General features: G+C 40.0%; 1 protein-coding gene across 3 annotated transcripts in view; it reads right to left on the bottom strand.

Annotated features, from left to right (window-relative positions):
- rgs12b (regulator of G protein signaling 12b) overlaps positions 1–25368 on the bottom strand; it is a 37383-nt gene that overhangs the window by 1631 nt on the left and 10384 nt on the right. Inside the window, exons 6-18 of one of the 3 annotated variants that reach the window (XM_087804150.1) lie at positions 13589–13610; positions 5685–5854; positions 5184–5276; positions 4971–5114; positions 3923–4105; positions 3699–3849; positions 2838–2932; positions 2539–2742; positions 2231–2304; positions 2027–2153; positions 1555–1651; positions 1436–1485; positions 222–381 (exon numbers count right to left, since the gene is read on the bottom strand). In XM_087804150.1, the coding sequence (XP_087660276.1) occupies positions 222–381; positions 1436–1485; positions 1555–1651; positions 2027–2153; positions 2231–2304; positions 2539–2742; positions 2838–2932; positions 3699–3849; positions 3923–4105; positions 4971–5114; positions 5184–5276; positions 5685–5854; positions 13589–13610 (1570 nt within the window). Of the gene's footprint in view, positions 1–221; positions 382–1435; positions 1652–2026; positions 2154–2230; positions 2305–2538; positions 2743–2837; positions 2933–3698; positions 3850–3922; positions 4106–4970; positions 5115–5183; positions 5277–5684; positions 5855–13588; positions 13611–25368 lie in introns of all 3 variants that reach the window. The other 2 variants (XM_087804166.1, XM_087804160.1) reach the window with 2 other exon arrangements.

Raw genomic sequence — 25368 nt, forward strand, 5'->3', positions numbered from 1 at the left:
CGTACACAGACACACAAATGAACAAACACCTCGTGGAAGTCGAAACTGATTTCACGACATGCAGTTAGAGAGAGGGGTGGGGGGGGGTTAATCTGTTAGACAAGTCAAAGCAGAGGTGACTGTGCTCAGGAAGCATTCAGTGCCGCTTCTGCAGGCAAAAGTGTTAGATCACAGGACGAGAGTTTCAACAATCAAAGAGCCACTTCTTTTTTTTTTTTTACCTTCTGCTTCATCTATATTAATGGTTTTCTGCTTTCGTTTCTCCGGCGCCTTAAGGAGCAAGACGGAGTGGTTCTGTATAGGCCGGCTGCTCGGGCCAGCCTTGCCGTTTTCCCTGCGAGGGTTCGTGGACCCGGGCGTCTCTGTAGGCCTGTCCTCGCCCTGAAGGCCACAAGGAGAGCGGAGCTGGGCATTAGAGCCCTGTGGAGGATCATGGGGGGTGAGGGGGGAACATGTGCGGGCGACTGACACGTGGACATTGAAATACTGCTAGACATAGGATTCTAGGACGGTATAACTAGGGTTCTAAGACAGATGGAGGGTGTCTCCCGAGGATGTTAATGAGAATCACTTCCTACAGTCACACAACTGACATCACGTTCGACAAAACATCTGAAAACCTTCAATGATCGCGGCATCTTTAGGGAACAATCGATAAAGTGCGCTGCCATGAGGGGAACGTTTCGTTTCGGATGTACTGTTAATGTAAAGTTAAATACATAAACTCATCCCTATACGTGCTAGCTTAGCTTGTCACTTACCATCCCGTAACGCAAAATGTATGCTACAAATAGGTTTCTGCAGTAATTGTGACTTAAAATTATTTTTTTTAACTAAAAGCTATAGTTGCTAGCTTAGCATGTCAATAAAAGTTTGATCAAGTGATCAATTTCAGCCGTAAGGTTAATTAAGAAGAAGTGAACCTAATGCTGTACTTGCTAGCTTAGCATGAACGTAAAAGTTGCATGTGTCGTTGTATGAATCTGAATTCTTTAAAAGTTGTCATAGGAGTATGAGTAGGATATTTGCAGTTTGCGTCAAGATTTTTTATCTTTTTCATCAGATTTAAATAAAAAACACGATTCCAGGAATAAAGGTCAAACGGAGAATATGAAGCGCGACCTTTCCACGGAGACTCAACTAGTGGACTTGTTATGAAGAACCAGACAAACAGCGAGAAAAGTCAGTCACAGGCAGACGTCAAAAATGAAGATTAGGGTCCTGGAGTGTGACGGTCCCGACATACGTGCTCAGTCAGCTCCAACACGGCCACACAAATCAAATCCTTGTGCACATTTAACGACGAAAACAAACAGCGCGAAAGACACTTAGTAGCGTGATGTCATCGAACAGGAAGTGGAGACATTCGGTGGGTTATGGGACATTCAAGGTGACGAGTCAGGATGAAGGAACGCAAAGGATCAGGAGGTCTTACTGTGGTCGACTGGTTCCTGGTTGTAAAAGGCTGGCTTTTCGACGGAGCCCCTGGAAAGGAAACAAAGGCATGTAGAGGCCGGAGCAGGGATTCTCCTGATGCCATGAAAGAAACTCTACCTTTACCAGGAGAGTTTTCCGCCTTGTCTAGTACCACACGAAGTCCATCCAGATTCGAGATAGGAAGTCCTAAATCTAGAAGTTCGGATTCACCGCTCTGGATCAAACACACCAGTTCGACAATCATCCCACAAGTTCACTGTATTCTGTTAGGAAAGCATTGGGACAGGGCATACCTCTGCCAAGGAGCTACTTTTAGATGATTTTAGAAAAACACAAGGTATAAACAAACCGATCGAACAATGTTATGATTCAGAAGTGAATTCTTAGAAAAAGATAAAAAACAAAACGTGCATTTAAAATCTATTTAAAATCTATTTAGAATCCATGTCAGGATTACATTAAAAAGATTACAGTTACAATCTTTGAGTGTAATTGTTTGTCGAGGACGAGTGAATAAAACTTAAAGTCAAGATAAGATTTAAATAAATAAGTAATCAGTAAATCCAGACGATTAAAACAAAGATCTTACAATCCTTGCCACCAGGTCTGACAGATGCAGGCCATATTTGGCCACCACGGGCCTGAGAACCTCGGTCACCGGCTTGGTGGGCTTTGCTTTGAGACCCACTGACCGATTTATTGGAACCAAATCCAACCTGAAATGGAGAGAAAGTCATCGTAAAAAAAAAAGAAAAGAGTAGAGACTCTTGTTTAAGAAAGAATCACGACTCACCGAAACAGAGTTCGTTTTTCTAGCCGCAGATCTCGGGAGCAGAGCGTCAGACAATCCTGGTCCAGGACGAGCGGCTGAATGGAAGAATCCCACATTTGAGCAAAGGAGACGAAAAACAATGTCATTGTCAACACAAACGTTTCTATCGATCACTTGGTGTTTGAATCCCTTCATTGCTCGTCTGACCCTCTGGATGTGTGACACACTCGGGTAGTTGGATAATCACTAAAAACCCAGAGGAACCAGGCGAGCTCATTTCACACTCGATTAATCCACAGAGACATATTTGTCCGGGGAAAGAGCCGCACCTTCTCCCCTCCGACCAGGAAGAGATCGATCGCTGCCAGGTTGACGCAGAGTTTCTCACAGAGGCCCAGCAGCAGGTCCCGGATGGACACTCCGGCTCTGAGCGGCACCGAGCAACAGGACCCGTCCGGCAGACTGATGTTACACTGCCTCAAGGTGGAGCCGCCGGCTTTACGGTCTGCTGACACCGACGTGGCGCCATCGCACTGGAAGATATCACGAGACGAGGAGAGTGTTTGAGTCGCTGGAGGGTGAAGACGCAGAGACTTGGAGAAAACAAACGCATTCTCTTGACGCTGACCTCCTTCCTGCCCGAGCCTGACGTCGCCAGCTCCAGGCTGGCGCCGGACGACAGGGAACCTTGAGATTCACGCCTGCCGTTACTGCCCGCCAGATCTGGAAAGAAAACAGTTGGAAAATATTAAAAATATGGAAGTATATCATTAAAATACTGGGGTCGAATTATGAATGATTATTCAATCTTTCTTTTAAATAATTATATTCAATAATTTCTACATTGAAAGGTTGAATTTTTTTTTTTTTTTTTTAACCCTTGTGTTATCTCAGGTTCAAGGTCACAGAACCGAAAACAAATGTGTTTGTGGTATCCCCTGTGTTGTTTATCTTGACCCGGAGACAACTCAATAGTTAAATAATTCATTTTTTTAATGGGGTATTCTAAAATAAAAATGAAAAGGGTTTGACAATCAAATTAAAATGATAAAAAATACATTTTAATGCATTAGTTTGGAATTTACAGCTTTTAAAAGTCAATGGAAAACTTTTGATTGAACTTTACACACAGAAGATCATGCCTAGCGAACACAACATTTTAATGTGAATTATAACGCAAGAATAAAAACGTGTATACATTTATAAAATGTATTTTTGTACACTAATAATAAGAATATTAAACTCTACGCTAAATTCTTTTCAATTAAATTTTGACAGTATTTAATTTTATTAAATTAATTGTAAAAAATAAATTAAACCTTTCAATATACAAATTATAAAAAAAAAACTAAAAAAAACAATGCTCTAAAAAAACAACATTTCAATAAAGTAATTGAAAGTTTTACCACCACTTGATATCCCAATCACACTGATATACTGTAATCTTGATTTGAATTCAAACAAAAAAAGGAGAAAATAATCCACTAACTGTAACTGATGTCGGCAAGATCTCGCTTTTTAGGACCTTTGCCGAAGCTCCTGTTGCGAGACCAGGAGAAGAACATTCCCTTCCTCCTGTCGCCTCCATCGTCTCGACTCTCGTCGTTCAGCGATCGCCCCGACTTGCTCTTTTTGTCGTCCTACGGGGAGATCCATCAATCAGGGGTTGGTTCGTTTTTTTTCTTTTTAAAACTGGACCTCCATGTTCCTCACCTTCTTAGGGGTGGACAGGTTGGAGCGGTCCGAGCCGGTGGTGCTGTGTTTGGACGTGGGGCTGCTCGGGATGTGATAGGGGTCCGGCAGCGGTCTCCCCTCCACCTCTGCCAACATACACTCTTGGTACAGCAGAGACTTGAGGAAGCGGGTGTAGCTGTCGAACTTCATCAGGTTGAATATCTGACAACACCAAGATAAGAGCAGAGCTTAAAAAAACCTGAAAATTAGACAAACAGAGTGAAGAACAATAACTGATAAGAGAGTGTATTGGCAAGAACCTGACGATATTATCAAGATACAGTGGCAACGATAAAATACATTGTGTATATTGCGTTACTGTAAGAACAAGGATATATTTGTCGTATTGTCGAGTACTTGACTCTGGGAGTGCAGAATTTACAGACCACGTGACTGCTTTTTTAATTTAAAAAAAAGTAAATTATTTTATTTTAAACACTTTATTAAACCGTGAAAATGTATGCTAAAAATAATTGAATAAGATTTATAAATAATTTGATTTGAGACAAATAAGTGAATTAATTAATCACATAATGAAAAATAAAGTAATAAGAAGGAAAAAAAACTATACAATGCCGTTAAATTTAGTTAAAATAAGATATATACTGTTTTATTGATATTATCTCATACCTTGAGTACCGTAGTTGAAATAATCCCGTGCATATTGTTGAAGGATATTACCAAAAAAGCTGCGTCTGATCCCGATCCCGATTTTAATTAGTAACATGGAAGTGCTGGGAGCTCAAAAAGGAAGAAGAGTCGGGAGAACGTATAAGAAAGAGAGTGCATTGGACTTTTTGACTGTTGGGCTCTCCAGGCTATATTCTAAGAGCAAAGAAGATGAATCAAGTTGATGAGGTAGAACGACACAATCAGTGAGCTGCAGCCGAAGAGGAAAGGAAGGAAGACACAACATGTTGCGTGAACTGATGGGGGGTCACGGAAAAGCGAGGACGCCACGACGAAAAGACGAGCGCAGAGTCGGCAGAAAAAGTGGAAACAACGGTCGATGCGTGATTGCGTTTACCTGCAGCTGCTGCTCCTTGAACATGTCCGGCTGCGGCGCGTTGAGAATATCATCCGCCAGCTGAGCTTGGCTGTCGATGTTGACGGGCGTGGTGGCTTTACTGGACAAGAAGCTGTTGTAGATTTCTCTGGCGCGCTGAGAGAGCTGCAGGGAGAACCACGAGCGGAGGATGAAGGGACGAGTCCACGAAGGCCGAGGAAGATCAGAGACTACCTGCTTGGTGTCATTCTCCGGGACGTGCCTGAAGAACTCGCAGGCTTGCCAGAACAAAATGTTCTCCTCGCTGAACTCCTTCTTTAGAAACTCCTACGGAACAGTTGGTGGTAAAAAAAGGTGTCTGTGAGATTCTCATGGGGAAATATTTTCTAAATATTTCATTTTAAACTCGTTTTCATTCCTCCTTTTTTTCCTGTGGCTTGATGGCCCCAAACAACATTTATAATAAATCCTTTTTTAAAAACTGCATTTGTACTGGTTAAACATGTCAAAAATCTTAAAGCACCGCAGTATTGTTTGATATGTCCATGTGGTGCTGAAGAAACCACAATGGCTTTTCTAGATTCCTCGGCTCATTTTCAAGTGTCCCTCGGAATTCCATACAATTCTGATAGGAATGAATCATGAATCTGATTCTTAAAGCCGACTAGTTAGTGGTCACAGCTCACGGCTTCACAAACACAATTAGGAAAGCAACTCTGTTTTTATTGGTGTTACCGAGAAGTAGCGGACTCCCACGGGGTCCTGCAGGAGTCTCTCGAAGCAAACGGCCCAGCTGGCGACCCTCCTCTCCGTGTGCCGCCGGTGACTCTGGACGCTGGGGAGGCTGGCATTACTGTTGAGACTGTTGTCGCTGCTGCAGCCCTGCAGCTCCACGCTATTCAGTTCTGAAGGCGAAACAACAAAAACACGTTCATTTCATATTTATTCTTTTGTTCCTAGGCATTTAATTTAAATAAAATGTATATGAAAGTACTTTTTTAATATTTGATGGTATAATTACACTTTTGTATTCTAAATTAAGGCTTCTTTTTTTGTAGTTGTGATGGCGCCATTAAAACAGAATTTTCCAAGGTCTTGAATTTTTAAGACCTATAAGAATCGTTGAAAGTTCTTTTTTTTCAAATATTTATTCAGTACAAGACCAAACCTCTCAAGTATAAAAAAGGAAACCTCAAGGTTGTGTGGAGACCCGGGAGTTGAGTAAGAATGTAAAAGTTTTTTTTTGTAAAGCGCTTTTCTAGACCAGGGTCATGAAGCGCTTTAACAATCAAAAGCAAGACACGGTTAAAAATAAACAAATAAATGATTAAATATAAATTTAAAAACTCTAAAAGATCAAGACACATAAGACAAACACAGGAGTCCCAGAAAACCAGGGAAAAGCACAAATAAAAATGTCTTGTAGGAGTCAGTAGATCGTCAAACACAAAGGGAGAGGAAGATCGTTCCAAAGCTTAGGAGCAACAGACTGGAAGGATTTCTCTCCTCTGGTCCTGAACCGTGTTCAGGAACCATAAGTAGATTCTAATCCACAGACCTCAGAACCTGAGCTGGGGTGTAAGGCTGGATCAGATCACTGATGGAAGGTCTGACCATGAATCTGAAAGTAAGAACCTGAATATTAAAACTGATCCTTAAAAAGAAACTGGCAGCTAATGCAGTTTTAATGATCGGGGAAATGTGAGTTCTTATACTTGAGCGGGTCAGAATTCTCACTGCAGAGTTTTGTATTAACTGCAGGCGAGACAGATCCTTCTTGTTAAGAAAATAAACTGTTAATAGTCAGAACGAGAAGACACAAACGCACAGGATTACAAGCTCCAGATCATGTTGTGACACCATTTTCCTGAATTTAGAGATTTTTCTCAGTTGAAGGAAACAGTTTCTTTGCAGTGTTGGTTGACAGTGGATATAAAAAAAACCCTGTTCAAGTCGACAACACAATTTATATGAATTCATATTCTTTGAGGCAATAACGCTCCATTCCTGAGTTGAATCACTAAAGGAGATATAGAATACACTACGCGTATTCAATATATACTCTGGGAGTATCCTGGAGTAAAAGATTGTTTGGCGAACTAAATAACTAGTTGACATGGAAACATAAAATTAGACACCGATTGTTACCCGGGCTTTCATCTCTGAGCTATCCAACTCTTGTGACACACCACATGCCTTCATGATGTGTGTGGTGGGAAAACATTCTCGTTCCCAGAATAATAAGTCTTTCTTCACTGTAGCCTGGTGTTATAGATATTCATCGGTGTGTCGCCTCAACACTTTTAACAGCACAAATACATGTTTGAATGTTAAACAAGCTTGAGTACATTCTGCAGGCAGAACTGGGAACATATCTCATTGTCATCCTGATCATGTGCGAGCCTCCACTAGAGCCCAGTGCTATAGCAACACCGGCGGGAGGTGAAAAGAAAAGCTCAATTCAGGCAGAAACTTTGAGGAGCGATTGTTATGTCAGATGGTCACTCATTAACTGCTTGGGATGAAGAGAGACGGAGCGAGAGGCGAAGAAATGGTAATGAAGGGAAAACGAGTTACGTGTGGATAAAACTAAGTAGTTTGGAAAAGGACTGATATTTTAGGAGTAGTTGCAGCTTTTTTTTAAGGTAGTTTTTACTCTAGCCATCAGTGATGTCAATGAATAAAAGTATCATAAATATATATCAAATACTTTACATCTGGTCCTCCTTCAGTTTTTAAGTAAACACACATTTACATTAAAAAAAAATCTAATATTTCACAGCTCCAGTAAACAATATAGAATAACTACATGTTTGACTGACCTTTTAAGAATTCTGACTGATATATAAGGTTTTTTTACTTAACATTAAAAATGAATTAACTTATAAAGACTAAATGTTATCTGAAAAACCATATATTCTATTGTTTTTTCTTTCAATAAACATCAAATAAAACATCAATAAAACGTGAGTAACAAGAGTATTTGAAGCCTGTTCGTTGTTTGTGGAAACTCTTGATATCAAGTGAATATTTTAAAGATTCTCTGACTTCATATCTTGCCCCCCTTTTCTCCTACACAACCGGCAACCTTCTAGCTATGAGGAGATCGTGCTGAACACTGCGCCATCTCAAGCTCTCTGATCATCTTGTTTTGTTAAAAAAAAAAAAAGAAACAGGCCAAATATAAAAATGGCTGCTGGACCAACAGCTTCTCAAACAAAAGACAAAGACTGAGGACGGCATCGTCGGTCAGGTGACCGAGAATAAGACATTTATATGCATGAAAGAAAACCATAACTGTAGCTAATCTCTTGAAGGGAATTGTAATAATTGTATTCAGGTTCTATTGATAAATTGGCCTCCGTTATCAATCACATTCCTATCAACTGTGTCGGAAAACAAGATTTTAATTCCAATTTAAAAGAAATATAAATATAATATATATATATATATTGTTGTAGCTAGAAATGGAACATGTACCGACAACTAAGCCAATGTATTCTCTGGACACAGGTTCAAGATGAGGAAGAATAAAGAAACATGTGACCCAGGTATTTGCAGGTCAATGGTAACGGTGAGGCCGGTGTTCTTAAAAACGTTGTTTAAGCAAAAGTTCAAAACAATATAAGTTAAAGAACAATAGTCAGACCTGGACATCATAAACTCACACAGTTTTATTTCACGCAGAAGATGGAAAAATGTGTAACGTTTGAGCCCGAGTTTCAAACGTGTGCGCTCACCTGGAGAGAGCTGGTAGGAGCCTGTGTGGTGCCAGCGGGGTAAGTAGCGGATTCTGAGGGGTAACCAAGCCCCTTCATCCATTCTCACCCTATCAGGGCTTTTTGAAAATCCAAGCAAGACCAGGTTGAGCGAACACACAGTATGAAAGTAGGAAATAGATTGAAATAGAACAGGAGGGCCACAAAACACAAGCCTAGATACACTCTCCTCGTCGTGGACACACACACACACACACACACACACACACCAGTGAAACCCAACACATGGGACTTCAGATCATGCATTATTTAGAGGCCACTGAGGAAGGGAAAAACACATGCATTTACAGACACACAAAACCTGCTTGTGTTGACAATCATATCCTTAAAGCAAACACGCAGCTGACGCACGGACCAAATCATAGATCATCTGAAGATAACCACATGATAAATCAGAAAAGTTCACGCCACGCGAACAAAGCTGGAATCTTCTGATCCGATTAGAGTCGCATCCTTATTACAGAAAACAGTTCCTAATGTAATCATCTGTCCTACGTAAGTTCTTGAACCAAATTCCAAATATTTTCAAAATTTAAATGATTCATTTATACTTTTACTTTTCTTTGTATAAGCTTAAAAGACAAACACGACCTTAATAACATCAAAGCCTGGGACCATATTATCATCATTTATTTTAATTGAGGTACGACTCATGACGCGGTTATTTGCAGCTCAGTCAGAAACGGTTTTATAAATGTGCTATTTTAAGCAGGAGAAACCTATTCAGGATCCTTAAAGCGCAGCAACTTTGCCGTTGACGATAGTCGAACAGAGGAAATGATTAACTTTATTGGCGAGCAGTTAACAGGCCTTGGTTACAGGAGGATGTATGGAAAATGCCTGTTTGTTTCACAGCTTGATCCTAGAGGTATCTTGTGTGATGAAGGCTTCACTAGTCTCTTGTGAGACTCATCCTCATGCCATTGGAACACACTCGAGGTGAACACTGAACTCAAGACTGCGCCGCAATCACTATTGGAGAATATCACTGGTCCTTTTCATCTTCATTTCGTGAACTGGACGCAAATGTCACAAGATACTGGTAAGACAAGATATTTGTATGACGAGGTACTAACATCACTAGATACAAACATCACAAGATACGAAAATAATGAGATACGAACATCACAATATGCAAACATCACAAGATACGAACATCACAAGATACTAGTATAACAAGATACGAGTACCACAAGGTACGAACATCAAAAGATACAAACATCACAAGATACGAACATTACAAGATACAAAAGACACAAGAAACTAGTTTTACGAGATACAAGTATTATGATTTACGAGTATTGCGAAATACGATAGTATGAGATACGAGTATCACAAGATACTAACATTACGAGATACGAACATCACGAGAAATGAACATCACAAGATACGAACAACACAATAAACTAGTATTACGAGATACAAGTATTACGAATTATGAGTATTGCGAAAAACGATAGTATGAGATACGAGTATCACGAGATACTAACATTAAGAGATATGAACATCACGTGATACTAGTATCACAAGATACAAGTAATACCAGATACGAGTATCACGAGATACTAACATTAAGAGATATGAACATCACGTGATACTAGTATTACGAGATACAAGTAATACGAGATACGAGTATCACAAAATACGAACATCACGAGATACGAACATCACAAGATACTAGTGTTACGAGATACAAGTATTACGAATTATGAGTACTGCGAAATACGATGGTACGAGATACGAGTATCACAAGATACTAACATTAAGAGATATGAACATCACGAGATACTAGTATTATGAGATACAAGTATCCCGAGATACGAGTATCACAAAATACGAACATCACGAGATACGAAAATCACAAGATACGGACATCACAAGATACTAGTATTACAAGATACAAGTATCCCGAGATACGAGTATCACAATATACGAACATCACAAGATACGAATATCACAAGATTATAGTATTACGAGATACAAGTATCCCGAGATACGAGTATCACAATATACGAACATCACAATATACGAACATCACAAGATACGAATATCACAAGATAATAGTATTACGAGATACAAGTATCCCGAGATACGAGTATCACAATATACGAACATCAGGCGATATGAACATCACAAGATACTTTACTATTACGAGATACGAGTATCATGAGATGGGAATATCACAAGATACTAACATTACGAGATACAAACATCACAAGATACTAGTATTATGAGATACAAGTATCCCGAGATAAGAGTATCACAAAATACGAACATCACGAGATACGAACATCATAAGATACGGACATCACAAGATACTAGTATTACGAGATACAAGTATTACGAATTATGAGTACTGCGAAATACGATGGTACGAGATACGAGTATCACAAGATACTAACATTAAGAGATATGAACATCACGAGATACTAGTATTATGAGATACAAGTATCCCGAGATACGAGTATCACAATATACGAACATCATAAGATACGGACATCACAAGATACTTGTATTACGAGATACAAGTATCCCGAGATACGAGTATCACAATATACGAACATCACGAGATACGAACATCACAAGATACGGACATCACAAGATACTAGTATTACGAGATACAAGTATCCCGAGATACGAGTATCACAATATACGAACATCATAAGATACGGACATCACAAGATACTAGTATTACGAGATACAAGTATCCCGAGATACGAATATCACAATATACGAACATCACGAGATACGAACATCATAAGATACGGACATCACAAGATACTAGTATTACGAGATACAAGTATCCCGAGATACGAGTATCACAATATACGAACATCAGGCGATATGAACATCACAAGATACTTGTATTACGAGATACGAGTATCCCGAGATAAGAGTATCACAAAATACGAACATCATGAGATGGGAATATCACAAGATACGGACATCACAAGATACTAGTATTACGAGGTACAAGTATCATGAGATCTATCAGCCATGATGAACAACATGTTTTGCAGTGATATCTATAAACAAACACGTCTGCCACTGATTTTTTTTTTTGTTCACACCTCCTACTCTGCTGTGTCGAGCTACAAAATGGAACAAGGACCTTTATTATTGTAATAGTGATATAAAAACACACCATCTTGTGTAATATAGTGTATAAAAAGGGGTTTCTTCATTTTTCAGGCGTTGACCTGTTTTTATGCTGAAAAGACTAAACTCCTGATAGCGGCGGTTACAAACAGGATGGCTATAATTCAGCATAACTATCAATGCTTAAAGAATTGGAAAAACTTCTTTAGACGTCAAATATTAAAAAGCAATCACACCTTTTTTTTTAAAGTGTTTCCACAGCGTTATGTTCTGCCAGAAATACTTTGGAGATAAACTGCACAAGCATGAGAAGTTGGTTAGGGGAAATCATCCATATCACCCAAATATAGATGTTAAAGGATGGAAATACATTTTTTAAAAACAAGTAAACGGACGCCTTTTCAATTCGACTGCTCAGCCTCCAGCCATTTCAAACCTTCCCTCTTTCACGGTACAACCGCAATCTTTCAGCTGAATATCCCCTCTAGGTGATCATGTCCATTAACATCTTAACCCTCTGATCTATTTAAAAGAACAAATCATAAGTTATCAACAGTAGAAATGCAAACAAACTCACCAGGGGAAACAATAAAAAGCCTGTGAAAAAAAAATGTTTTTCACACATGCTTGGTTGAGTATTTTTATCATGCATTAATTCTGGGAAATGTATCAGATCAGATGATATGCGCATGGCAATAATAAAAAAAAGACAGCGGAGCAAACAATTGTATGTGAATATTGTCACGTGAAAGCGCCAACATCGTTCGATTGAAAAGTTGTCATAGTTTTGTAGCAAATCGATCAAGAGGGAGCAAGCAAGAAGGTTGATGGTTCGCTTCAAGGCCGAGCCAACCTTTCTGTGTGGAGTTTGTAATGTTCTCTCCGTGTTGCGTGGGTTTACTCCGGGCACTCCGGTTTCCTCCCACAGTCCAAAAACATATAGAGGTTGATTGAGAACTTTGGGAAATTGTCCGTAGGTACGAGAGCGTGTGCCTCTCGCCCTATGATACTGGGACGCGGTAGACAATGAATGAATACATGAATGAATGGAGAGTTACCATGCAAAGAGAGATAATGTAAGATTCATTTAAAATGGGATGTGATGTCTCATGACCCTTGCTACCTGGGACATAGCATTGACTGCCTTCTGTTTGTTTTATTTTAAGGTAAAGTACGACTTTCTCCTTATTAAAAAAAATCTATTTTACCTTTGAACACGTTATTATTGCGTATACATGTGTAAAGTGTGTGTTAGTTGCAGGTGTCGTTTTCCCTTACAAAAGGAAAATGTATCAGCAAGATCTTCATGTAAGGGAGTCTATGTTCTCTTCTTTTTGTTCACTCGCCGACCGTAAACAGTATTAATTATGGGGCCACGTCATGTTCCGACAACCTCGCAGATGCTGCTGTGAGATGCAACCATTATAAGCATTCGCAGAAGACATTCAGTTGCTTTGAAAATTGACTCCAATTATAGCATAGCAACAAGGACAATTTCACGACATGCTGCTACAAGACGGAACTGTTTACAAACAAGCAGAAAGTTGCGCGGCCGTGTGGGGGTGGGGTAGATTCTCAGCAGGTCCGACCGGACTACCCGAAGGTTCAGGTTCAGTGAAAGCCGACCAAAGAACGTGAACCGTACATTGTAGGAAAACATTCCATCTTCGAACAGACCTCAACTATTTGCCAGTGGGGGGTCTAGTGAGGAACTAATGGGCTGTCGGATGTTCAAATGAAATGAAAGAGAAATGCACTCACCTCCATCGGAGACCACAGCAGACTGTGAAGAAGCACAGAAAGACATGGATTAGCTTCTCTCCTCATCACACTGTTGAGTCGCATGAGCTCATCCAAAGAGGTTAGGAAGGCAGCTGCCCGGACATGCATTTTTGTTTACATGGCGAAGTCTCACTTTCCCATCATTACACCCAGAAGTCAGCACCTCCACTCCTGTCTGTGTGGGTGGAGACCTCAGTGAACTGGCTCTGCCAGAAAAGCCTCCCAGATTGTGTGCAAACATGCAGAGGTGACAGGAGTACTAGAATATTGATCTCGAGCAAAAAGTTTAATTTAATTTAAACATTTTTAAATGCATTTTAAGGGGAAGAAACTGGGTTGTTAGGGGAAAATGAAAGGCGACGGGTTTAAGAAGATGTTATCGGGTTAGGGCTCCCTTATCTAATGTAAAACAAGATATAACAAGATATGCTTTTGTTTTATGCTAATTCTCAACAAGAAGTTGCAGATATTGGAATCAAGAGGTCCTCGGCTACATTAGTAATAAGGTCCAAACACTTCAACCTTAAGACACGGAGGTATAAATTAATCCAGAGTTGCTGATCTAACATAAAGGGCATTGTATAAAATGGGACCTACATTTTATGAACTTGCAGAAATGAAAAAAATGTGTCAAAATGTATTCAAAAGCTTCACGACAAGCATCACTTTGAGGCCTTTATTCATTTGTTTTTAGTTAATAAATCACTACTTCTCAATTGTCTTTGTGCAGCTTTCTGAGTTAACACAGAGGAGCTTGATTTCTCCACCGCAGCAGCAGATAACGCAGACATTTTGTGCAAAAGTTTTTTCACTTTAACTTTCGTGTCCAACTGCAGGTATTCAACCAGTTCTCCCCCTTTTCAAAAGATTGCATCAAAAACATTTTAGGATTATTGCATTTCTGTCTCAGGGGGAAAAGAGCCTAGATCGCCTTAACATGTCTCACACATCTCTCTGATCGATAAAACACACACTCTTATGAAAGCTCTGGTAACTTTAAAGTACATTTGTCAACAATCCATCCAAGAACAATCAGATCAATGCTATTCTGAATGAATTCAACTACTATGAAAGACATTCTACAAGACCAGTTTCAAATGGTTTAAAACACGTAGACACACATTAAAAAGAAAAAAAGGATTATAGACATGGAGATAGCGGGTAAAAGATGAGGTTGGTGAATAGATGAAATAAAGTAAGTAAGTAATGCATTTTTATAAAGCGCCCTTCACGGACCAGGTTCACAATGCGCTTAAATAACAAAACAATACACAGTTAAAATACTTTAAATGGTCAAGACAACACCGTGACAAACACAGCGGCACCAAAATAATTTAGAAAAAGCACAAATAAATTGGTCTAAAGTTGTCTCTTGAATTAGTCAGTAGATCATCAAACACAGAGGGAGAGGAAGATCGTTCCAAAGCTTAGGAGCAACAGTCTGGAAGGATTTCTCTCCTTTGGTCCTGAACCGTGTGCGTGGAACCATCAGTAGATTCTGATCCACAGACCTCAGAGCCCGAGCTGGGGTGTAAGTCTGGATCAGATCACTGATGTTAGGAGGAGCCTGACCATGAATAGATCTGAAAGTAAGAACTGGGAGGAAACTGGTAGCCAATGCAGAGTTTTAGGCTTCGGGAAAATGTGAGTTCTTCTACTAGAGCGGGTCAGAATTCTCGCTGCAGTTTTGTATTAACTTCTTCTTCTTGTTCACACATGAAAATAAACTGTCACAATAGTCTAAAAGAGAAGACACAAACAAGCTCCAGATCGTGTTGTGACATCATTTTCCTAAGATTAGAGATTTTTCTCAGATGTCAAATACAACACCCAGGTTACTCAGGATTATTTTGACGGACTGGCCTTAGTCACCCAAGTACTGACTCAACCCTTTGAATTCTAAATAAAGGCATGATGAAGACTGGCAGACTAGGAAGGATGTGCAAGACAGGAGAAGGAGAAGGCATTTGATTTACCCATGATGGGAAGAAGAAGGAGAAGAAAGACCAGTAAAAAAGAGGGTACGAGCCATCGATCAAAGCTAACAATGCAAGATAATAAAGTATAAGCAGTTTTCTTCTGGATGGGGGAAAATTGCTGAACAAAATGTTTGCTGCTGACACACTTCTGTGGCCATCTTTCACGCTAGCCTGTCTGAAGTCGTCTTGAGATGACTCTGAAACAACAGAAACACAAGCCACAGCAAGATTCTTGGACTCTTTTACGAGCTAGGTTATGTCGCCTTTGTGTTACCACGAGAATCTGGTGTGTTCCAGGAAATGGTTGTGCATCGCTCATGAGCGCACTGTATGCATCCATGTGGTCAACATCTGTTTCACATCAAATATTGTATGTGGGGTGCATTCTTTTGAATTAGTGTATGTGTGTGTGTGTGTGTGTGTGACCCAGAATCTTTATCCAGCGTGATCATTTCCAGACCTCGTTTGCGGTATCGTGGTTTGGCCCCTGATTGAGGCCCCAGCATGATTTCTCTTCTGCTTCAAACTGCATCCATTTGCTTTTGCCTCTTTTTTTTCCAACTTCTCTCATCATTCCCCATCTTTCTTTTTTTGCTTCTTTTGGCAGATGCTGGACAGCCGAGACGGGGTTTTCCATATCCAGCATGTATTTCACTTTTTCATTTGCATCCTTAACTGTGATCCATAGGGAGGCCTGCTGCTGGGAACCTCTGGACAATGGACTATGTTTCACAATGTGCAGCCAAAACAATCCTTAGACTTAACAGTTTCCATATGTTTCTCCTTGTATCGTGATCACAGTTTTGGTGGTAATTAAAAGCTATTTCTACCAAACACATTCCCCCGGTGAGAGTCTGTTTCTCAGCTGTGCGTGAAACACTTCGGGGGAAACAGGTTGTAGAAGAGCTCATCACGTCATCGACATATACTCAGGTCATTAAAAAAACACTTCCCAGCCTAAAGGGGGAGAGAGAGGAAGGGGGGGGAACGGTGTGAAACTGGCTTAAACAAACATAACTGAGGCATGTAGCTACTGTCAAAATATATAGAGCAGGGGTGATAAACTCAGTCATGCAAAAGGTTCATTTTCACTTACTCAATATGTTACATTTAAGTTGTTAATGGTGTTGTTTTTGCTGCTGATGCTGCCAATTATGTCTTTTTCTATATATCAGTTTTCCCATCATGTCAAGGATGTTTTTGCTCCTTCCTTCTTCTTTCCTCGGACCCCTCACAACAGCCATAGTATATGATGTTGGCCCCCCCTCAAGCTTCCTGAACATACCGTGCCACCAGGTGACCATACAAACCAGTTGTTTATGTTTGTTGTGCGTGTGTGTGTGTGGGTGAACTGGGAGGGGTTGGCCACCTTGTCACTCATGTTCTTTACAAGCTGAGAGCAGGGTGAAGTGGAGGCTCACAAGATATTATCGGCTGAAACCGCCGGATCAAATCTAACAACTATTTCATTTCACTGCAGAGGAAACGAAATTATGATTAGAGCATAAAAAAAATATATATATATGGTCAAGCACAAAGGGTGTTGTTTTTATGTCCCAGTAATTAAAATAAACTTGAGCTCATGTCCAAGTCCATATGAAAACACTGACGTCACCACTGAAGCAATAAAAAGACACACAGGCCAAACCCCAAATAAGGTGACCCTTAAGAATGCACAGCACACACACACACCACCTCCAGCTCAGGAGGAAGCTGCTGCACCAACAGCCTCAACGTGTGCGTGCCTGAGTGTTTACTTTTGAATATGAGGCGAATAGTAGTCGCCATTGAGAGGAGCCAGGTCGCGGCTCCGGCGCCGACGTGCGACGGGTACACCGGCTAGATGAACGGCTGAGGCTTCTCCAAGAATGCAATGTCACGGTGAAATTTTAATTTGAGTGACGAGCTAAGCTGTGAAGGTAAATAAAAGTGTGGTTTGCAGCAGAAACAAAGAAGTAGAGATTGAACAAATTTCTTTCTGGCGCCCCACGGTGTTAGTGAGCTGCAATGCCGCGCAACAACGGTCGCCAGAGTTGCATGTGGAGGTGGAGCTCTTAGTTTATTTATTTTAGTGGCTTTTTTGTATATTTAGTTATAACCTGATGAGATAAAGGCTCAGAAGCGGTGAGAGGCCATGCATGTGAATTACAAATCCTGCAAAGACTTCCTAAATCCAGACAGAACTCCAGAAAACGAATCTCAATCCATCAGTTCCTTATCAGATGATCGATATTTCATTCAAATAAATTCAAATATCTTTTTTGGAGGCGGTAATAGAAATTCAACCTAAACATTCCCATGTTTTATACCCTAAATAAACCACAACAAATACTGCGGAGAGGCGCCATTGTTTAAAAACACAATTGATGTACAAAACATGAATCTTTTTAGACGTTATCTCTTCCCTATGTTGCTCCAAACTATAACCACTTCCTACAAACTGATTTTGACAACCTTTAGAAGGTAAACAGCACATTTGCAAAACTCTTGAATCCTCCTCTTTTACGCTACATTAATCAGAATCAGAAACTTTTATTGCCAGTATTGTAAACATAACCTAGGATTTTTTTCTATGGTGGCAATAAAAGAATAGGCTTTGGATTTTTTTTTCTGATTTCAGTCATTAAAAAAACCTTTCTCAGGTAAAAACTCCTTGCTGCTACAAAGTGCTATAAAAGTATGATGTATTATTATTATTATTAAAGTGAGGCATGCACTTCCAAGAATGTGCGTGGGTGAGACGGGGAGCTACTCACAGTGTTGAAGTTCCAAACTCGCTTAAAAGAAAGCCTTTTCCTCAGGCTCATCCTGATCTCCTTCCAGAGAGGAAAACTGAGGGTATGAACTACATGTTGAACCCACTTTGAAAGCTCTCACTCACAGCGACGATCTGTGAGTTTTCTCCAGGATGGTCTTCAGATGTTTTCTAGACCTCAACTTTCCAACCTCATTATGAGCTCTCACGCCGTCAGGATCACTGACTCCGACCTGACAAACCGACTTCTCGTACACACAATATTCGTTTCCATAGAGACACACCTCTGCCGACCGACAGAAGCCGAATATGGGAGGGAACGTATTCCGTGCTTCCAATCCGGGAAAAGACGTTCCCAAGTCTCTCCTCCCTCCTAGCTCACCTCCGTGTTCAAAAACACACTAAAGAGAAGTTTCCCCTGGACTGAGTCGACAAACGTGAGCTAGGTTTCGTAGCTGGAACAATCAAAGCATTGGAGAATGTAGAGTTTTACCTGAAGCGCCCCATGAAACGCTTAATTAAATCCCTGGCAGGATTTACCGAAGCCAACAAAGACACTTTACAGGCAGGGCACTCACTTCCAACACACACCTTCCCTCTGCACACAAACAAGGGTTCATTTCAACGTATGCCTTTTGGACGCGAGCTTAAACTCGGCTTACCGTGATTTCCTGCCCTGCATAAATGTATCGTTATTTCACACTAGACAAGAAGTGGCAGTTTTATGGGAATTTCTGCGGATGACCTAACATCCGAGGAACGTATTGATCCGAGAACAGAAACCTGGGCTATGTAAATATCCCGATACCAAGTGGAGAACTGATACTGATCGTCAACCAGTCTGTTGGAATGAACGCTTCCTCTGAAGTTAAGAGATAGACTGTAGATTATCATTGTCTACAGGTTATTTTGCGACAGCTGCATGTAAAAATGTGGAGGATCGGTGTGAACGTGAGTGACATCAGCGTATTCACATATGATAAGAGGATAATTTAACATCATTTCTGTGCACATAGTTCCAAAATGTCAGTCATTGTTGTGTATGGTATGAAAGAATTAACACTCACAGCCAGTGAACTTAAATATTAACATAAATTAATTGAAATGTAATCATATTAATTAACCTGAAGCTAAAAGTTTGTGAATTTTAAATGAAAAATTGTAAAAACCTCCCCTGCAACAAAACTCAACATTGCCCTCTACTGTTGACATTTGAAAACAACCAATTAACCCACGCTGGAATGAATGAGCTGTGAGTGAATACATTTTCTCTGGACTGGATAAGTAATACATGAATAGCATTGTTAACATGAGATTAATATACTAGCTGAGAGGATTCATTTTAAAATGGAACAAATACATATTAACAATGAATTATGTCTTTTTTCTGTTGACAAGAGAATGCACATGCAAAGTGTTTTTAGCATCTTTCATGGTTTTTAATGAGATTTAAAAATAATGCTGCCGAACTAGTCTTTTGACTTAAACAGAATCTCCTTTTTTAGACGGAAAAGTAAAAAAAAGAGTAAAAGTAAAAAAAAACAACTCTTTATTGACACCCAACAGCGCCCTTGCTTCGCCTTACTCCCTCTCAGTGAACTCATCAAACACAATAAAAGCATGAGATTATGATTTTGTGCTTCGATTTGCAAGTTTAATTTTAACCATTACTCATATTTCTAATGGGTTGTCGTAATGCGTAAGTGAATGTGTGCACAGAAGAAACCGGGTCCTATCGATGGAGTGATAAAGGACAGTTGAATACGCTTAAATCTGACATCTTGGTCACCAGAGGGTTAAGACACAACAATAATTACAATAAAAATGGTGGATTCTTGTTCACTTCTCACTGAATTTACTCCTAAACAGCCAGGTAATGATTAAGCCCATTTCAGCACATATTAAAGGTCAAAACAGAGGAAATAAATGGCAGCTTTAGCTTAGAAAACAGCATTATCAGTGTTTGTGTGATTATATCGTTTTTGTTTCATTATGGTTTAATTATTATCCTAAATGTATGTTTCTGAAAAGTTACTTTATCTATATTCAATTCAATTCAATTTTATTTAAAGTGTCTTATCATAAAGTTATCTCAAGACACTATACAGTTGAAGTAAGACTATAGTTGATTAAGGAAAAAGCAGATCCCAGCAATTCAACTTTTTAAATATCCAAACTTAATTTCTCGTTAAAAATAAACGAGTCATGTGTAACCAAGTTAATCTATTGATCCCGAGGTGTTCCTGGACGGCAGGAAAGCTCGATTTTGAGAATGATGCAATTAAACTCGGCACTTGAGTTAAAACATAGAAGTTACAAAGAAAGTCTTGTACGTTGTTTTTTTTTTTTTTATAAATAGCTATTTTTTGGATAAGCACAAAAAAAAGAAGCTCAGGACCTGTTTACACCAGGAGTCACACCACATGCTGACGAGACTCTCCAGGGGAGCTTCATGTACAGGCACATTGTTGTTTCTATCTCATCATCTGATTCTCCTTTTCAAAGAAAATCCTGCCTAGGGAAATCACAAGGGTGATGTCTTCAAAGTACATGGAGCCAGGCCAGTGTCTGTGTGTGTGTGTGTGTCAAAGAAATACACACACGTTAAGTACAAGTATTTGTCAAGCCTTTTTTTCTCACTGGTGTGTCCGTCCTGACAGCAACATGCAGCACTTTACTTCACCACACACACACACGTCAGACACGCATGGAATCTGAGCAGAAAATGTTGTAAAAATACAAATAAATCTGGATTTTAAAAACAGGGATTTACTTCATATAATACTGCAAAATAAAAAGAACCCGTAGGAAATGAAAACGATTGATCTTGTGACTATTACGAGCAAAGAAGCAACAAGTTTCTAATTCTTCACACAGCACACTTATTGGCTAACGCTGGTCACATGATTCATTATTCCAGTGCTGGTTGTGTGCAGTAAAAAGTAAAATCTTCAAAAGATGACGCTTCGTGAGGTTTTTACTCAAACAACCAGAGAAACATGAAGAGTTGGAACCGAAGGAGAGACCAAGACGATGAACCAGGAGCAGAAGAGAGATGTCAGCTACTCACTGGGTCGGTGGTGGTTCCAGGATGCACGCTGGAACTTTGTTTCTCCATGAAGCGAGAGACAAGTATTCCTTCAGCAGCAGGGTCTCCCACCGACACGCATGGTCTCCAGCGTCGCTGCGGTTCGGTCGCGCACGTGTGTGAGCGAATCAAGGCGGTGAGAAGCGGCTGGATGTCAAAAAAAAAGCTCTAGAACGTGTCGCCCGATTCCCCTCTTTTTTCATCCGCGATGTCTGTCATCTTCATTCCCTCCTCTCGCTCTGGAATCGCCCATCCCATCCTTATCTCCTCCTCCTCCTCCTCGGGTCCCGGCCCACCCACCACCCCTTTGGTTTTAATTTCTATTCCACCCACACTGTGGTCTTAGCAACATGAACATACAGGCTTGAGGTGAATGCAGAGGCGAAACTGAATGAGACCCCCCCACACACACACACACACACACACGCCCCCCTGTCCCCCCGCCATTACAATACAAACACACACTGCTGAAACAGACACACACACAGAGCAAGGATCAGGGCTGTGTTGTGGGTATCCACGCTCCTGTGTCATCTGCTTAGTATGCCTCATGCATGTCTTCAGTACACAGAGTAAAGCAACAGCTGAAGAGAAGCCAAAGAAATCCATAGTCCGTATTGATTCACTTCGGCGGCGGACGAGAGGCTGCGTGGACAACATTCCACGACATGTCACGACACACGCGAAAGCTGCAACACATGTTCAGATTTCATAACTCTACTGGAAATAGGTGAAATGATGAGTCAGCGTAACTACTGTTTAATGGATTCTTGCAAGTATTTTCAAGTAGTAGCAGCTGTGAAGTTACACACTCTTTTCACTCGAATGTTTGATATTTAAAGCAGATTTTTTTTTGTTTTTTGAGTCCGTCCGTGTGACACGTTTCTTTCCCCGGGATCATCAAGGACTGGATGAAAGAATGTCAAAATACCAAAGGTCGGTTTTTTTTTGTTTTTGATCGCGAGGATACAAGTTGTGTTTCCGGAAAAGAAGGCGACAGAGGATTCCCGTGGACGCCTCCTGCGAGTAGAGCTAAGGCTCCAGAAAGATAAACCAGTCGAGGTCAGAGAGAAAGAAAGGCAGCAAAAAAAAGAGAATCTAAGTCCACGTGGATATTATGTTTACTTCTGCCGAATAGGTTATGTCACCTATTTGAACAAAAAAAAGAAAAAAGGTAATAGTAAAAAACTTATCACGGCAAATGTAGTTCAAATGTTTTAATTGAGTAAAACATTGACTCACTGGTGACAGTTGCAGAGAGGAGATCTCTGGACAAACTACTGTCCATCATGATGATGACATCATCCTCTCAACACTGTCATCAGTGAGCAGAGAAGCAGAATGAGTGCACGAATGCTCCTCCCATGATGCAACACTAATAGACTCAGGGACTCATTCATTCCTCGTGATATTAGACTGTTTAATTCTGAGTTTGGGGGCAGGAGTGGAGGAAAAGTATGATGTATTCTATTCTATGTTAATGTTTGTGTCCTTTGTCTTTGTTATTTTCTTTGATCTATGTTTTTATATTTAGATTTAGATTTTGTCATCTTGCACTTTCTTTTTATTTCACTCTTGTTCCTTATGAATCTTCATCTCGTCTGTGTATTGTCAAGAATCTGGCGATAAGTATCACGATTCATGAGTGATGAGACAATATATTGAGATATATTGCGGTAATGTAGGACCTAAGATATTAGGATATATTACAATATATATACAATATATATAGAATATATGTTACAATATATATATAAATACATATATCAAATGTGAAAGTGTTCGTAGGAAAGTGCTTTTAGAATTTTTAACAAAAAATGTAAACTTATAAATAACAATAATAATAACAATAAACAATAAAGTACATTAAGATCTTAAACAACCTGGAGCAACATGCAATATCCAGTATCTGTGATTGTTTAATTTTTTTTACTTCAACCTCTGTTTTAAAGCCAAAATAAATCCAATCATCAGCTTTAAAAGCTGCCGGACTCTGATGTATTCTTTCTTTTTCACTCATTGCTGCCATTTTATCGGTTTTATTGTTACTTTGGCACGAAGGAAACGACAAATGTTTCCAACTAGTGGCCGGAGGTTTAATTGCAGCACACAAATGAATAAACACCGTGAATATGTCAGTGTTAGTTGTAAAATAAAAACATCGAACGATCGTCTTGTATACACACACTATTGAAATATTAACCATAAAATAAGTGCAAAACAAAATAAAATGTTATTTCAAAGTTATTTTTTTTTAATATCGATACAGTGCTACTGTATATTGATACAGTACCTGGAATAAAAAACATTGCGCTATATAAATATTTTCTTACACCCCAGTAAATAGTAGAATAAAGAGTTTAAAATGAAAAACTTTAAGAATCACGTTGGTATAGTAGTAGTCCATTTTGAGAACAACCACAACCGAGAGGTTTTTATGTCCATGATCGCTTACTTTCTGGTTTCCTCCAACATCCCAAAAACTTTATTGACAATTCCAAGTTGTTCAACGCTTGCCCTCGCCCCAGCTAGCTGGGATAGTTTCCTGCCCTCACACTCATCATTGAGTGGATGAAAATCGATTCATAGAAACGGCCCGAGTAACCATTTGAAGTACTTTTACTACCAGCAATGACAGTTCATATATTTTACGATAACTCATCTGAAACACATACTAAAGCTTTATATGTCCCGACCGGAACAAATCTAAGTGCAAAAGCAAGTGTTGTTTGTGTGCGTTTGTGTGTCTGCATTGTGTTGCAGCCAGAATGAATGTCAGCTCATTAGTAGCGGAGGATAATTGTGAACCTCTTCGCCGCTCGCTCGCCACAAAAAACTCATCCTCGCACACAAATCACGCCGCCCTCCCCCCGCCAGACACACCAGCACAAAGCTCTCCCTGTTCATCCATATCAGCACTAGTTGGGGAAAAAAAAAACCGTCCCACGACTGGAAGTGGAGAATAAGAGTTGGAATAAAGACAGCTCGGGACTAGAGGGAAGTTTAGGAGATAAGCAAAAATAGAAATGTGTTGGTGACGCCAAGAAATACTATCTTAGATCGTGTTTCGAAAATAACGTGGTTGCTTTTTGGATTTACGATAAAATCTCTCCGATAGCTGCAGTCACAAGACCGTCTCCAACACACGTGTCAAGGTCAAGGCCCGTGGATAATCAATGGACCCCGGGATGATATTCGATAAGTATCAGAAGAGGGCCCCGGGGCCGCATCCGCCTGCTGGTATTTTTGCATGCACCAATACTACATTGCCCACAATGCAACGGCAGCCTGCCAACTCATGCATTGAGAGTCAGAGCGGAGATGATTCAACTTGAACTTGACTATGGAACTTGGGGCAATAATCATCCAACCCAACTCATTAAGGGTGCACACAAAACTTCCATCTCCCATGATGCATCCCTGCACAATAGTGAAAGCTGGTCCCTTTGTCAATGATATTTAAATGAACCCAAACCAGTGATTCTCTTCACCGCCATCAGAAAAACAAATGAATGATTTTGAACTGGATTAATTGACGTGAATCACACACTGTTTGTAAATGAATGCAGACGAGGTACGGTTTAAAATGTTTATATCCACAGGCTTGTTTGAAACATACTTAACAACTTAACAAGAGTAAAACTGCAAATCAGTCAATTAAATCTTTTGTTATTGGGCAGGGATGCATCATGGGAGATGGCAGTTTTGCGCCGTTAATAAGTAAGGTTGGATAATTATTGCCTTCCCCCGAGTTCTATCCGCGCCCCGGGGATCGGAGAATTCCTGCATCAAGGCGTATATCAACTCGAAAACAATGACTATCACTAAAAAAAAGTGAGGTAGATGTTCATCAGAACGTTGTGAGCATGCCACATTTGTATTCAAAAGTCAAATCCAAACGTTTCCTGAAACCTTCATATCTGTGTGATGGTAAGTA

Source organism: Callionymus lyra, chromosome 1, assembly GCF_982586985.1.
Source record: "Callionymus lyra chromosome 1, fCalLyr1.hap1.1, whole genome shotgun sequence".
In the NCBI taxonomy this organism is placed as follows: Eukaryota; Metazoa; Chordata; class Actinopteri; order Syngnathiformes; family Callionymidae; genus Callionymus; species Callionymus lyra.